Genomic DNA, 16,763 nt, shown 5'->3' on the forward strand with positions numbered 1-16,763 from the left:
GAAGATCCCCTGGAGAAAATAATGGCAATCTGCTCCAGTAGTCTTGCCTGAAAATTCCATGGAGATATATATTATGTATTAATATATTTATTGATATTTTCCAAATGAATGGCATTTTAAAAGATTTTTTTGTCAATTCCTCATTATTGCATTATGGTCAGATCACACAGTCTAAATATTATTGATCCTTTGTATTTGAAGATTTCCATTCAGTTAAGTATACCATACCTTAGATTTCCATTCCAGTGAAGTCAAAATGAAGTGGGTGTGATGTAGAGAAAATACTTGCAATGTCTAAAATGTATATATGTGAAATGACCTCCTTTAAGCCTTACAATTATTCCAGCATCTTTCAGTAGGGTACCTTTAACTAAGTTCCAGGTTTTATTTAAATTTTACCAGTTTTTCCACAAATGTTCTTTTCCAGTTTCATATTCCCATATAGGATACCGAATTGCATGAGGATATATACTGAACAGCTACAGATACCTCCTTAGCTTACTCTGGTCTATAGCAGTTTCTTAAACTTTCCTTGCTTTTCATGAGTTTTGACAATTTTCATGAGTCCTTCAGAAACAGGTATTTTGCAGAATGACTCTCAATATGGGTTTGGTATGTTTCTCCTGGTTGCACTGGGGTTTACATATTTTTAGAACTATACCTCCAAGGCAATATATCTTTCTCATCACTTCCCATCAAGGATTCATACTATCAATATGACTTACCACTAGTTCCTCTGCTATAAAGTTATCTCCTTCCCCCTGACATATTCTGTTCTTTGCAAACAAGTCACTAAACCCAGCCTACACTTAGGGAGGGGCATGGACTCTCATCTTGAGGAAAATATCTAAGAGATACACAAATTACTGAATATACAAATTAATTGAAACTCATTTATAAGTAAGATCTGATTCTTCTAGCCATATCTTTTAACTGTAAATTAATTAAATTAAATTAAAGATTTAATAGGTTTCCCAAGGTGGTGCTAGTGGTAAAGAACCTGCCTGCCAATGCAGGAGACATAAAAGACGTGGGTTCAATCCCTGGGTCGGGAAGATCCCCTGGAAAGGGAAATGGCAACCCACTCCAGTATTGTTGTCTGGAGAATCCCATGGACAGAGGAGCCTGGCAGGCTACAGTCCATGGGGTCGCAAAGAGTTGGACAGGACTGAAGCGACTGAGCACATGCAAAGATTTAATACCTCAGTCACACTAGCTACATTTTAACATCTCTGAAGTGGCATATTAGACAAGGAGATAGAAAACATTTTCATTGAGATTTCCCTAGTGATCTGGTAGTTAGGGCTTTGTGCTTCCACTCCAGGGGGGCAGAGATTCCATCCCTGGTTGAAGATCTAAGATCCCTTAAGCCTCACAGCAAGGCCAAAAAAAAAAAATTCCTACAAGATGAACACTCCATCTAAAAAAACAGATAAAGGATATAAACAGGTCACCTCACAGAAGAGAAAAATATGCATTTATATATGTGAAAAGCTGGTCGTCCTTATTAGGGAATACATGTAACAATGATTTTAAACATTTCTATTGTGGCAGAAACTTCCATGAATAGCACTGACTTAGATCATTGTTTTGCCAGCCTTTCTTCTTTTCAAACGTAATGCACTTTAACATGAAACTGTTTTAGCTCTGTCTCAAAAAATTTGCTATTTTCAATATCATTCAGTTCAAGTATTTTCTTTTTTCCATAGCACTTTCTCTTAAGACCTACAAGTTATTTAGGTTCAGAAGCAGGAGTAGGAGGAGCCTAAACCACAGCATTAAAAAGGCTTGTGAATCACAGAGGTGCCACTTTAGCACTTTGGGTTCCTGGCAATCCTGACTCTATCCTCAGCCTGTTTGCAGTTATATTGCTTCGTTTTCAAACTTTGGAAGTTCTTTCCTCCTCATTTGTCTTTCTGGGTTTTTGTTTGGCCATGCCACGGAACCTGTGGGATCTTAGTTCCACAACCAGGGTGTTGAACCCTGGCCATTGGCAGTGAAAGCATCAAGTCCTAACCGCTGGACCACCAGGGAATTCTCGTATCTTTTTCTTTCTTTCTTTCAAATATTTATTCATTTACTTGGCTGTGCTTGGTCTTAGTTGCAGCATAAGGGCTCTTCAGTCTTCATTGTAGCATGTGGGATGCAGGATTTTTAATTGTCACATGTGGTATTTTTAGTTGCAGTATGTGGGATCTAATACCCCAACCAGGAATGAATTAGGACTCCCTAATTTGGGAGCACAAGTCTTACCACTGGACTACAGGGATGTGCTTCCCATGATCGAACCCAGGTCTCCCACATAGCAGTGAATTCCTTACTGTCTGAGCCACCATAGCTTTGACTATAAGAACTTTGGTCAGCAGAGTGATGCCTTAGCTTTTTTTTTATGCTCTCTAGGTTTGTCATAGCTTTTCTTCCAAGGAGCACACTTCTTTTAATTTTGTGGCTACATTCACCGTCCACAGTGATTTTGGAGCCCAGGAAAATAAAATCTGCTGTTGTTTTCATTTTTTCTCATTTGTTTCCCATTAAGTGATGGGACCAGATGTCGTGATCTTCATTTTTTGAATGCTGAGTTTTAAGCCAGCCTTTTCACTCTCCTCTTTCGCCCTCATCAAGAGGCTCTTCATTTTCTGCCATTAGGGTGGTATCATCTGCATATCTTAGGAGACTGAAATGCAAAAGTAGGAAGTCAAGAAACACCTGGGGTAACAGGCAAATTTGGCCTTGGAATATGGAATTAACCAGGGCAAAGGCTAAGAGAGTTTTGCCAAGAAAATGCACTGGTCATAGCAAACACCCTCTTCCAACAACACAAGAGAAGACTCTACACATGGACATCACCAGATGGTCAACACCAAAATCAGATTGATTATATTCTTTGCAGCCAAAGATGGAGAAGCTCTATACAATCAGCAAAAACAAGAGCAGGAGCTGACTGTGGCTCAGATCATGAACTCCTTATTGCCAAATTCAGACTTAAATGGAAGAAAGTAGGAAAACCCACTAAACCATTCAGGTATGACCTAAATCAAATCCCTTATGATTATACAGTGGAAGTGAGAAATAGATTTAAGGGACTAGATCTCATAGATAGAGTGCCTGATGAACTATGGGCGGAGGTTCGTGATATTGTACAGGAGACAGGGATCAAGACCATCCCCATGGAAAAGAAATGCAAAAAAGCAAAATGGCTGTCTGGGGACGCCTTACAAATAGCTGTCAGAAGAAAAGTGAAAAGCAAAGGAGAAAAGGAAAGATATAAGCATCCAAATGCAGAGTTCCAAAGAATAGCAAGGAGAGATAAGAAAGCCTTCCTCAGTGATCAATGCAAAGAAACAGAGGAAAACAACAGAATGAGAAAGACTAGAGATGTCTTCAAGAAAATTAGAGATACCAAGGGGACATTTCATGCAAAGATGGGCTCGATAAAGGACAGAAATGGTATGGACCTAACAGAAGCAGAAGATATCAAGAAGAGGTGGCAAGAATACACAGAAGAACTGTACAGAAAAGACCCATCTTCATGACCCAGATAATAACGATGATATGATCACTCACCTAGAGCCAGACATCCTGGAATGTGAAGTCAAGTGGGCCTTAGAAAGCATCACTACGAACAAAGCTTGTGGAGGTGATGGAATTCCAGTTGCCCTATTTCAAATCCTGAAAGATGATGCTGTGAAAGTGCTGCACTCAATATGCCAGCAAATTTGGAAAACTCAACAATGGCCACAGGACTGGAAAAGGCCAGTTTTCATTCCAGTCCCAAAGAAAGGCAATGCCAAAGAATGCTCAAACTACTGCACAATTGCACTCATCTCACACGCTAGCAAAGTAATGCTCAAAATTCTCCAAGCCAGGCTTCAGCAATACGTGAACCGTGAACTTCCAGATGTTCAAGCTGGTTTTAGAAAAGGCAGAGGAACCAGAGATCAAATTGCCAACATCCGCTGGATCATGGAAAAAGCAAGAGAGTTCCAGAAAAACATATGTTTCTGCTTTATTGACTATGCCTAAGCCTTTGACTGTGTGGCTCACAATAAACTGTGGACAATTCTGAAAGAGATGGGAATACCAGACCTCCTGACCTGCCTCTTGAGAAATCTGTATGCAGGTCAGGAAGCAACAGTTAGAACTGGACATGGAACAACAGACTGGTTCCAAATAAGAAAAGAAATATGTCAAGGCTGTATATTGTCACCCTGCTTATTTAACTTATATGCAGAGTACATCATGAGAAATGCTGGGCTGGAAGAAGCACAAGCTGGAATCAAGATTGCCAGGAGAAATATCAATAACCTCAGATATGCAGATGACACCACCCTTATGGCAAAAGGTGAAGAGGAACTAAAAAGCCTCTTGATGAAGGTGAAATTGGAGAGTGAAAAAGTTGGCTTAAAGCTCAACATTCAGAAAACAAAGATCATGGCATCCGGTCCCATCTCTTCATGGCAAACAGATGCGTAAACAGTGGAAACAGTGGCAACTTTATTTTTCTGGGCTCCAAAATCACTGCAGATGGTGATGGCAGCCATGAAATTAAAAGACGCTTACTCCTTGGAAGGAAAGTTATGACCAACCTAGATAGCATATTCAAAAGCAGAGACATTACTTTGCCAACAAAGGTCCGTCTAGTCAAGGCTATGGTTTTTCCAGTGGTCATGTATGGATGTGAGAGTTAGACTGTGAAGAAAGCTGAGCGCTGAAGAATTGATGCTTTTGAACTGTGGTGTTGGAAAAGACTCTTGAGAAGACTCTTGAGTCCAAGACTCCTTTGGACTTCAAGGAGATCCAACCAGTCCATTCTAAAGGAGATCAGTCCTGGGTGTTCTTTGGAAGGACTGATGCTAAAGCTGAAACTCCAGTACTTTGGCCACCCCGTGCGAAGAGTTGACTCATTGGAAAGGACTCTGATGCTGGGAGGGATTGGGAGCAGGAGGAGAAGGGGACGACAGAGGATGAGATGGCTGGATGGCATCACCGACTATATGGACATGAGTGTGAGAGAACTCTGGGAGTTGGTGATGGCCAGGGAGGCCTGTTGTGGTGCAATTCATGGGGTCGCAAAGAGTTGGACACGACTGAGCGACTGAACTGAGTTGAACTGATCTGCATATCTGAGGTTGTTGATAGTTCTCCCAGGAACCTTGATTCCAGATTGTGCTTCATCCAGCCCAGCGTTTTTCATGATGTAGTCTGCATATAAGTTAAATAAGCAGGGTGACAATATACAATCTTGACATACTCCTTTCCCTGTTTGGAACCAGTCTGTTGTTCCATGTCCAGTTCTAACTGTTGCTTCTTGACCTGAATACAGATTTCTCAAGAGGCAGGTCAGGTGGTCTGGTATTCCCATCTCTTTCAGAATTATCTAGTCTGTTGTTGTCCACACAGTCAAAGGTCTCATCGCTTCATGGCAAATAGATGAGGAAACAATAGAAACAGTGACAGACTTTATTTTCTTGAGCTCCAAAATCACTGCAGATGGTGACTGCAGCCACGAAATTAAAAGATACTTGCTCCTTGAAAGAAAAGCTGTGACAAACCTAGACGGCATATTAAAAAGCAGAGACATTACTTTGCCAACAAAGGTCCGTGTAGTCAAGGCTATGGTTGTTCCACTAATCATGTATGGATGTGAGAGTTGGACCATAAAGAAGGCTGCGCACCAAAGAATTGATGCTTTTGCACTGTGGTGTTGGAGAAGACTCTTGAGAGTCCCTTGGACTGCAGGGAGATCAAGCCAGTCAGTCCTACAGGAAATCAACTCTGAATATTCACTGGAAGGACTGATGCTGAAAGTGAAGCTCCAATACTTTGGCCACCTTATGGAAAGAGCCGACTCATTATGCTGGAAAAGATTGAAGGCAGGAGGAGGAGGGGATGACAGAGAATGAGATGGTTGGATGGCATCACAGACTCAATGGACTTGAGCTTGAGCAAGCTCCAGGAGATGGTGAAGGACAGAGAAGTCTGGTGTGCTGCAGTCCATCAGGTGGCAAAGAGTGAACACGACTGCCCAACAACAAATTATTGTTTGTCTTGCTTGGTTTTTTTCTTGTTTCTGCAGTTTTTCACTTCTAATTAAATTTGTTCTTGGAAACTCATGGAAGGTCTAGGACCTAAAGTTTTCCTACCAATAAGAGACAGGATACATTGGTGGGGGGTGGGCGGCGGGTGGTCTGTCCCTGGGAAAGCCCTGCAGGGTCCTGCTCAGTTATACGATGAAACAGACTCACAGTGCCAAGTGTTCGGTAGAAATGGAAATGCCAGTACTGTTAGTGGAAACACACATTGCTTCAATCAGTTTGAAAAAGCACTTGACTGTACCTGCATACTAGAATGGGTCAGTCAGTAACAAATCTGCCTGCAATGCAGGAGACCCAGGTTTGAATCCTGGGTCAGGAAAACCCCCTGGAGAAAGAAATGCCAACCCGTTGTGGTATTCTTGCCTGGGAAATCCCATGGACAGTGGAGCCTGGTGGGGTAGAGTCTATGGGGTTGCAAGAGTCAAATACCACTTAGCAACTAAACCATTGCCACATGCATTATCAGAAAATCTCATGTCTAGACATACAGATATAGCTGTCCTAGAGAAATTAGTATGAAAGACACACACAGGTTCATAGGCAGCTTATTCAAAAAGGCAAAATAAGAGCCTCAAATTTCAGGCACAGTAAAATGGACATATAAGACTATGCCCATTCACCCAGGGGAATTCTACCCAGCAATGAAAACAAATGTTCCACAGCTACACACAGTAAGAATGCATCTCACTTATTTAAAAGAAAACCAAGACCAGGGGAAGAGAAACTGTATTGTGTGATTCTATTTATTTAAAGTTTAAAACAAAGAAAACTGAATCCCTGGTGCTAGAGGTCACACAAGTGGTTACTTTGGGGAGCAGAGAGTGGCCAGGAAGGAACATGGAGATTTCAAAGCTACTTGATGGTAGAGAGATGAAGCAAGTACAATCTCAGGTACAGTAAAGGCAGAGTTTATTTTCTTGGCTCCAAAATAACTGTGGATGGTTACAGAGGCCATGAAAGTAAAAGGCGCTCACTCCTTGGAAGAAAAGCTGTGACAAACCTAGACAGCATATTAAAAGACAGAGACATTACTTTGCCAACAAATGTCCATAAAGTCAAAGCTATGGTTTTCCCAGGAGTCAGATACAGATGGAAAAGCTGGACCATAAAGAAGGCTGAGCGCTGAAGAACTGATCTTTTCGAATTGTGGTGCTGGAGAATGGAGAACACTCTCAAGAGTCCCTTGGACTGCAAGGAGATCCAGCCAGTCAATCCTAAGGGAAATCAGCCCTGAATATTCAGGGGAAGAACTGATGCTGAAGCTCCAATACTTTGGCCACCTGATGGGAAGAGTCAACTCATTGGAAAAAACCCTGATGCTGGGAAACATTGAAGGCAGGAGCAGAAGGGGTGACAGAGGACGAGATGGTTGGATGGCATCAGCAACCCGATAGAATGAGTTTGAGCAAGCTTTGGGAGATGGTGATGGACAGGGAAGCCTGGCGTACTGAAGTTCATAGGGTCACAGGGAGTCAGACACCACTGAGTAACTGAACAACAAAAGCCAGGCAGGGTCTTTATGTACAGCTGGCTGAACCTCAACAGGGCTTTTCCGAATTTCTGGAGGTGGGTAGAACATAATTTTTAGCCAGATCCCTTGCTGCAACACGTCTGGAATATTTTGTGTTCATAGTCATCTTCTGTGTAGTTTTTCTGGGTGGCACTTGGGCGTCAGTGTTCCTCACAATGATGGATGCTGTCTCTCTCAGTCCCAGCTGAACTGAAGTTCGAATCATGACCTCTGTTTCAGGAGGCAACCCTTGCAATTGCTCTGGCATTTTGAATGACTGGTGATGCTTGGTTTGGTGCTCTGTCTTCTCCTTCAGGTTCAAAAACTGTAGCCGGCACCTGGAACATGGAAAGACCCTCTTGTTCCAGTGCCTCCAAGCATGATTTACGAAGGATGTCGCCAGTTTGAAAATTCTGAGGCAAAGCAGACAGAGCAAATTGTTCGTGTTTCCATGGCACGTTCTAAAATGCGCCTCTACGTCGGCAAAGGCTGACGATCTGTAATTGCAAACGCGGCACACGTAGGGCATTTCGCCAGGTTTGTGACTGTCCTTCATGTGCTGTAAGAGAACCTGATCTGTTTCGAAGGACAATTCACAGATTTTACAGACCGCGGAGGGCTCCCGGGAAGCGTGGACACTTTCAATGTGACACTGCAGCTGGAACGGGGTGGGGAACTGGCGGCGGCAGTGCTGGCAGGCGGTGTGGATTTCCCAGCCGTCACCCTTCTGCCTCTCAAGCTCCAGGTGGTTCCTCACGTGGGTCATAAACTTGACATTTTTTAGAACTCTCAAGCAGCTGAGGCATTTAAAGGCTGTGTGAGTCTTCTGTTCTGGCTGCCCATCTCCTGTATGCTGTCCATAGTAAAAGTCATCAAGTAACATGATCAGATTTCCTTTCATGGGATCAACAGTCTTGCTCTGACTTGCTAGAGTCAAAAAGTCTGTTTTCTCCAGCCCTTCCAAACTACATGTTCTGTCTGGATCCATAAGACTGAAGCATGCCTGGTTATTTGCGTGAGTCCGTGAAAGTGATGCCCCGCCATGAACATGGCTCGGTGAGGTCAGGAGATCTTCCAAGGTCATAATCGTGTCCTTTGTAGGAGAGATACCTGGAGAGGGCATGGTGGAGGCAGGTCCCCCTGGGATTCCATCGCTAAGTTTGGGTCTTTTGGGATTCCCACTGTTAAAATTTACATCTGAAGTAGGACATCGCTTTGAATTAAGAGGACTTTCATCCTTGACTCCTAATGAGAGAACAGCTCCAGATAGACAGTGAGACCGCGGAGAGAGCAATTCTGAATTGTGAAGCATGGCTTGCAGAGAGCTCGTTTTATAATCAGGTTTAGATGAAGGCTCGAAAATAATAGGATTGTCTCTTCCTCCCCATTCAGACTGAGAAGCTGGGGAGACGGCCGCTGGCTCTGATGCTGGGGTCCTGAGATTTGCAGGCTGCGACGTGCAGGAGGGATCTGGACCCACGTGGCCCTTCTTTCTTCTTGAAGATGAGTCCCTGGTCACTCCATTCAAAATGTTAGAAATGACTGGCTTTGAACTTGAAATCCCTCTGACAAAGAGGGTTTCAGCATCCTCACTGACGTGCTGCACTCCAACAAAGATGACCTCAGCATCGCCATCGTCCTCATCTCTGGATTTGGACCCTGCAGTCTTTTTCTCGGGTTGTGGTCGTGCTTGTGCTTCCTCACACGGGAAGAGATGGGCCATTTTACAATCGCTTTTGGCTTCAAGTGGCCCCTTCTAGTGTTTTTTCCACCTAAAGGCAACCACAGGACAAGGTCATCTCCCCTGATCTCAGGTGTCACTCTCTGTGGTTTCCGTTAACCCTCAGTTGTTCACCGAAAATACTAAATGGAAAAGTCCAGAAATAAATAACTCACAAGTGTTAAATTGCATGTCATTCTGAGGAGTGTGATTGGAATCTCATGCCATCCTGCTTCCTCCTGCCCAGAATGTGAATCGTTCCTTAGTCCTGCACATCTCACCCGTTTGCCACTCAGTTACCACAATGACTGTTGAGACATCACAGGGCTTGTGACCAAGTCACCCTTATTTTACTCAATAACAGCCCCAAAGCATAAGTGGAGTGATGCTGCCCATTTAGATATGCCAGAAAGAATCCATTAAGTGCTTCCTTTAAGTGAAAAGATTGAAGTTCTCAATTTAATATAAAAAGAGAAAAAACTGTATGCTGAGGTTGCTAAGATCTGTGGTGAATGTGAGGAAGAGAAAAGAAATCTGGGTTAGTTTTGCTGTCAGACCTCAAACTGCAAAAGGTATGGCCACAGAACATAGTAAGTGCTTAGTTAGGGTGAAAAAAAAATCACTAAATTAGTACAGTAATATATTTTACATAGAGACTACATTCACAAAACTTCTATAAAAGTATATTGTTATAATTGTTCTATGTTATTATTACTCCTTCCCTGGTGGCTCAGATGGTAAAGTGTATGCCTACAATTTGGGAGACCCAGGTTCGATCCCTGGGTCGGGAAGATCCTCTGCAGAAGGAAATGGCAACCCACTCCAGAATTCTTGCCTGGGAAATCCCATGGACAGAAGAGCGTAGTAGGCTGCAGTCCATGGGGTGGCAAAGAGTCGGACACGACTGAGCGACTTCGCTTTCACTTTCCTGTTATTATTAGTTGCCAATCTCTTACTGTGCTTTTATAAAATAAACTGCATCACAGGTGTGTCTGTATAGAAAAAACATTGTGTATATAGGGTTGATGCTGTGTGAGGTTACAGATGTCCACTGGGGGTCTTGGAACTTATTCTCTTTAGTTAAGTGGTGATGATTATATTTCTTTCAAAAGACAAAATTAGTACCTGATTTAATCATTGGCTGAAACATTGAGATAACTATTAACACCCTTTGGAGAAGAAAATGGCAACCCACTCCAGTGTTCTTGCCTGGAGAATCCCAGGGCCGGGGGAGCCTGGTGGCTGCCGTCTATGGGGTCACACAGAGTCGGACGCGACTGACGCGACTGAGCAGCAGGGACGGGGGAGCCTGGTGGCTGCCGTCTATGGGGTCACACAGAGTCGGGCACGACTGACGCGACTGAGCAGCAGGGACGGGGGAGCCTGGTGGCCGCCGTCTATGGGGTCACACAGAGTCGGACACGACTGAAGCGCCTTAGCATTAACACCCTTATTCTATACCTAAGGAAACATCTCAGACTCAGTTAAGTGACATGACAGTTTTAAACTTACTTCTCCAGCCCCCACTTTTGCCTTGTCTCCCCATGGTGGCCCAGCACTCCTGTTAAACTCTACAGGAGAGCTGGTAGGCACCGTTTTGCTTACAGATCTCCAATCTCACTCAGAAATGCTGACCAACATAAAATGTCCGAAAGAGCCCCCAGCTGTTCCTTGGGGGTGCCCCTCACTCCCTCCACTCTGTGAGTCCAGAAGGCACCAGACTCTATACACATGGATCAAAAATATTTTTTAAAAAAATTCCAGAAAGTTCTAATAGCAAAACTTGAACCTGCCTCATGCTGGCAACTATATATATATAGCATTTACACTGTGCTTGAAACTGTTTACACAGCATCGACATTGTATTAGGTATTATAAGGAATGTGGAGATGATTGAAAGCATGCGGGAGCATCCCCTTAAGTTACATGCAAAGACTGCACAATTTTATATAAGGGACTTGAGCACCCATGGACTTTGGTATCTGCGGGTGCAGGGTTCCGGGACCCAATCTCCCAAGGGTACCAAGGAGAGAGGACGGGGCCTTCTCAGGACTTCTGCTGCTCCCCCTGCCTTGGATGCTGTCTCAAGTACCATCACCCAGCTCCTGACCTGCCTCGGTCCACAGTTTCTCTGCCAGGCTTCCCTGACCATGGTGTCAGAAATCACAGCCTCCCCCAACTCACATGCCAGATTCACCTCCAGAGCTATTGGGCTGCTGTATTTTTGTTTCTAGAAAAACATGTGGCATCTGTCAGTGCTACATGTCTGCTGCATAAATAAACAGTAACTGATTAATACAATCATTTATCTGTACCACAGGCTCGACCCACTAATTCCTGGCTCCCTGGGTACTTACACTTGATCTTAGCCAAAAGGCTGAGAAGCGATTTCTCCAAGCATTTAATGAAATCCAAATCTTAATGATTTAAAACTGTCATGCAAGGGAGCAAGTCAGCCAGTATGTAGCAGGATGCTGACAGGGCCGGTGGTGGTCATTGAAATAAAAGGTTTGTAACACAATTTCTCTCCATATAATACATTTGTTGATAGTTTCCATGCCATTAACACGTTTCATTGACATGAAGGGACATTCTAAAGTTTACATTTGACCATTTCTGATACCAGATCACATTTCATCAGTAGCATATCATAGTTTGTTTGGCTGTGTGTAAATCGTGGCCCTAGCGGTAAAGGACGCTCCTGCCAATGCAGAAGACATAAGAGACGCATGTTCCATCTTTGGGTCAGGAAGACCCCCTGGAGGAGGGCATGGCAACCCACTCTAGTATTCCTGCTTGAAGAATCCTATGGACAGAGGAACCTGGTGGGCTACAGTCCATGGGGTTGCGAAGAGTCAAACATGACTGAAGCAACTGAGCACACATGCATACACATGTATATAAATATATATAAAAGTTTATAGTGGTATGAAAAATAATGCTGTGGGACTTCCCTGGTGATCCAGTAGTTAAGACTCCTCACTTCCACTCCAGGGGGCATGGGTTCAATCCCTGGTCAGGGATCTATACCCCACATGCCACAGGGTGTGGCAAAAAAAAAAAAAAGGAATAATGTTGCATCTTACAGCTGATGTCATCTGAGACTTAATAAAAATTTTTATTTTTCATAAGCAGAATCCAGCCTACTAAATTCATGTCACAAGTCACTAATGGGATGCTAGCTGCATTACATAGGCAAATGGTTTAGACAGGGATTGACAAATTGGCTTGCCTCCTGTTTGTTTTTTTCTCCCAACAAGCAAGCTAAGAATTTAGGTTTTTTTAACTTTTTATGTTTTAGTTTTTTTTTAACTTTTAAAAATACGTTTAATATTTTTACATTTTTTTTAATTTGGGGGGAGCAAAGGAATATTTTGTGACATGTGAAAATTATATGATATCTAAATTTCAGTGTCACAAATAAAGTTTTATTGGAAAACAACCGTGATCATTTGCCGCTGCCCAAGGCTGTCTTGCCTGGAGAATCCCAGGGACGGGGGAGCCTGGTGGGCTGCCGTCTATGGGGTCACCCAGAGTCGGACATGACTGAAGCGACTTAGCAGCAGCAGCAAGGCTGTTTCACACTGCAAATGGCAGAGACCGCATGGCCCTTGATGCCTGGTTACTCTCTAGCCCTTTACAGATAAATTTTGCAGACTCATGGCTGCAGAGAACAAAATGAAGCATTCCAAACCCCATGGCTCACCAGCTCCTGAAGTCCAGTTGACTCAGTGCAGCTAAGGGTGAAGCTGGAGTGTCTTTGTCTCCACGTCCCAGAGAGATCTCTGTGGAAATGCCAGCACCACGTCCTGTGTCCTGTGTCTGTGGAACTCCTACCTGGCTCTCCAAAAGCCTTTTCTCAGTGAGGCCGGATCAGGAGATTCCAAGCCTTTTAAAGCCCATTCTAATCCAATCCACAGTATCCAAACGGGACTCCAGTCAGGTTTCTGAACCAGTTTTTCCCCATAGGATCTTTGAACTAGAAACCTTTCTACCAAATTGCTAGAGAGAGGAAAGAATGTGGGTGGGGCTTCAGGGCCCCTCCCAGGGGCTATTTCCCAGGTCTCAGTGTGGTGAGAGTCCCCACTTCCCTCTATCTGGCATCCAGAGGCCCACCACCTTATCTCCAGTTTATCTGCATCTTTAGTTATTTGCGGTTCAGCAGCTTAAGGACAGGGGAAGGTGGTCCACACAGCTATTCCAACAGAGCTCCGGCTCATGTCAGGAACCTAAAAATGCAGGGGTCCTCCTCCAATGCTAGAAAGTTCTCCAGCTGCAAACTGCAAACCCCTGTTCTCTTCTGGGGGCAAGGGGGTGGGTTGGGGGGCGGGGGGCAGGGTGAGGGGGCAGGAAGCAAGCTTACTCCCAAGTGATCTGCACTTGAAGACTCAGCACCCGCTGGATTCCCGGGGTCCTCACTGTGAACCCCAGGAGCTCTTCTAGGCAGGGGCTCATGCTTTCTTAAACCATGTCAGGGGTGTCAGGTCACACCCTGGTCCCCCTCCTTCTCCCTCCCTCCCTCACTCCCCTTCTTCTCTCTCCTTCCCCTTTGCACCACCTAGATTATATCTCAAGCTTTCCCTCCCACTGCCTTTACAGCCCTCCTCCCTTAGAGGGAGGGAGGATTTCAGAGAAGAAATATGTGTATTTCCATTCCTTATAAGGTAACAGACTCACTGAATTAGAACAAAAATGAAGTTCACTAATGAACACGATCTTCAGTGCTGTAACCAGATATAACATCAAAAATACCTTTCTTATCAAATCAACATGTGTTCACCTTAAATTTACACAATATATGTCCATTGCATCTCAATGAAGCAAGAAAAAAAAAAAAACCTGACCATTAGAAAGAGCTCGTTTTATACTCTTTTAAAATGGTTGTTGCTGAGTGCTGTGCCTAGTCGCTCAGTTGTGTCTGACTCTTTGTGACCCCATGGACTGTAGCCAGCCAGGCTCCTCTATCCATGGAATTCTCCAGGCAAAAATACTGGAGTGGGTTGCCATATCCTTCTCCAATGTCGGTGAGTATCAAAACCCAAGGCTAGGGGCTTCCCTGGTGGTCCAGTGGTTGAGAGTCTGCCTTCCAACGCAGGGGACGTGGGTTTGATCCGTGGTTGGGGAACTAAGATGCCACATGCCAGAGGGCAGTAGAACCAACGCAGGATCCTGCATGCCACACCTAAGACCCGAGGCAGCCAAATAAGTAAATAAAAATAAATACTTTTTAAAACTCTATGCTATTTACATTCTTCTGGATATATTTGAAAGCATGATATTAACAGTTTTATTTATTTATGGACACACCGTGAGACTTCCTGCAGGATCTTAGTTTCCTGACCAGGGACTGAACCCAGGTCACCAGAGTGAAAGCACTGAGCACTAACCACTGGTTTGCCACGGAATTCCTAGTTTGATTTACTTAAAGGGTTTGTTTTTATTGTATGCCAAAAGCTACTCCTTTGCAATGTTTGCACTTGTGACAAAAACATTTTGGATGTCAATTTTTAAATGTTTGCAAAAACTTAGCGGAAAGAAAGGAAAATTTTGACTACTTACTTATGCTTCTAGGCTTCCCTGATGGCTCAGACAGTAAAAAATCTGCCTGCAGTACAGGAGACTGGGGTTTGATCCCTGGGTCAGGAAGATCTCCTAGAGAAGGGAATGGCTGTCCACTCCAGTATTCTTGCCTGGAGAATTCCATGGACAGAGGAGCCTGGGGAACTACTATCCATGGGTTTGCAAAGAGTCGAACACAACTGGATGACTAACACTTTCACTTTCATACGCTTCTAAAGATTGCTCAAATCTCAGAATCACCTGGGACATTGTTAAACACAGAGATTCCAGGGCTGCATATCATACCTAAGAAACTCAAATTGCCAGAGGAGGGGGTCTGGGAATCTGAAAGTTCAATGTTTGCCTCACTTGATTCTGAAGTGAAGTGTATCCCAGGGTGTAAAATCCTCCAATACTTTGGGAAACATTGATCTCTGGTGGCTCAGCGGTAAAGAATCCACCTGTTAATGCAGGAGACCTGGGTTCAATCTCTGGGTCGGAAAGATCCCCTGGAGGATGAAATGGCAACCCACTCCAGTATTCTGGCCTGGGAAATCCCATGGACAGAGGAGCCTGGCAGGCTACAGTCTATGGGGTCACAAAAGAGTCAGACACAACTTAGCAACTAAACCACAGCAGTGAAAGTGAAAGTCGCTCAGTCGTGTCCGACCCTTTGAGACTAGAAGGGTCCTCCAGGCTAGGATACTGGAGTGGGTAGCCTTTCCCGTCTCCAAGGGATCTTCCCAACGCAGGGATCAGACCCAGGTCTCCCGCATTGCAGGCAGATTCTTTACCAGCTGAGCCACGAGGGGAGCCCAAACAACAGTAAGAATATGTTTAAAATACCCCAGAATCTACTCCTTCAGGAGGCCCTGAGGGTCGAGGGTCAGGAATTCATTTTTTCTTCCTGTGACACGCTGAGCGCCTGCCTTGGGAGGAGCAGGTTATTGGTAATTCAATAAACCAATCAGATGCTGTAGCTTGAGCTGGGAGTTCATCCTCCCCACCACCCTTCAGGATTCTAGGACCTCTCCACCCTCTGTTGGGGCTTTTGGATGTCCTTCGTATTGAAGGAAGTTAGGGTATAAGCAAAGCCGAGAGATCTGGATCCAAACTTCTCAGTCTGGGCCACACTTGCAAATCTCCTGGGCTGTGCTTCTTAACCCTCAGTGAATCTAAGGAATTGCCTACGTGTCTTGTGCAAAAACACATTCTCGTCCAACAGCTGTGGGTGGGGCCTCAGGGTCTGAGTTTCTCACAAGCTCCAGGTGTTTCCCAGGCTTCTTAAGGTGTCCATATTAAACAGTGAGTACTAGAGAGCTTTTGAAAAGCAGTGATGTTCTGGTTGATTTTGCCGGTCTTACTCCATACCCCCAGAACCAGTATCTCCAGGAATGGGACCAGGGAGTCAACGTTATTAAAGGTCTCAGATATTTCTAAGGAGCAGGTAGGGTGCAAATGTGTAGCCAGGCAAATCATCCTACCATCAACCCTGTTTGGGGCTTCCTTGTGTCCTGCAAAATCCATATGTTGAGGGGACTTTCACAATGGTCCAGTGGCTAAGACTCTGCACTCCCAGTCCCTGGTCAGGGAGCTAGATCCCACGTGCTGCCCAGAAGACCGAAGACCCCACGTGCCACGACTAAGACCTGGTGCGGTCAAAGAAATTAATGAATTTTTTAAAATTATCTGTAGAAGTCCTAACCCCCAACACTTTGGAATGTAACCGTATTTGGAGATAATACCTTTAACGAGGTGATTAAGTTAAAAGGAGGTCACTAGGGTGGGCCCTAGACCAATCTGATGGTTCTCTATATAAAAAGAGAGAGGGGAATTCCCTGTAAGGCCAGTGGTTAGGGCTCAGAGCTTTCACTGCCAA

At 44.4% G+C, this 16,763-nt stretch overlaps 2 protein-coding genes across 20 annotated transcripts in view; one reads left to right on the forward strand and one right to left on the reverse strand.

The window, feature by feature from the left end:
• Positions 1–16,763, forward strand: part of LOC147355818 (immunoglobulin lambda-1 light chain-like) — a 340,682-nt gene that overhangs the window by 192,760 nt on the left and 131,159 nt on the right. The gene's annotated exons all lie outside the window — the stretch shown is intronic.
• LOC147355826 (zinc finger protein 280A-like) lies at positions 6,988–14,244 on the reverse strand. Its single transcript, XM_086348948.1, has 2 exons — positions 13,032–14,244; positions 6,988–9,377 (listed from the first exon to the last, which is right to left on the reverse strand). Exon 2 carries the CDS (start codon positions 9,326–9,328, stop codon positions 7,634–7,636), a length of 1,695 nt encoding a protein of 564 aa, XP_086205074.1. The 5' UTR covers positions 9,329–9,377; positions 13,032–14,244; the 3' UTR covers positions 6,988–7,633.

Source organism: Bos grunniens, chromosome 17, assembly GCF_055505025.1.
Source record: "Bos grunniens cultivar Pamir isolate PY7600 chromosome 17, Bosgru_T2T1.0, whole genome shotgun sequence".
NCBI lineage: Eukaryota > Metazoa > Chordata > Mammalia > Artiodactyla > Bovidae > Bos > Bos grunniens.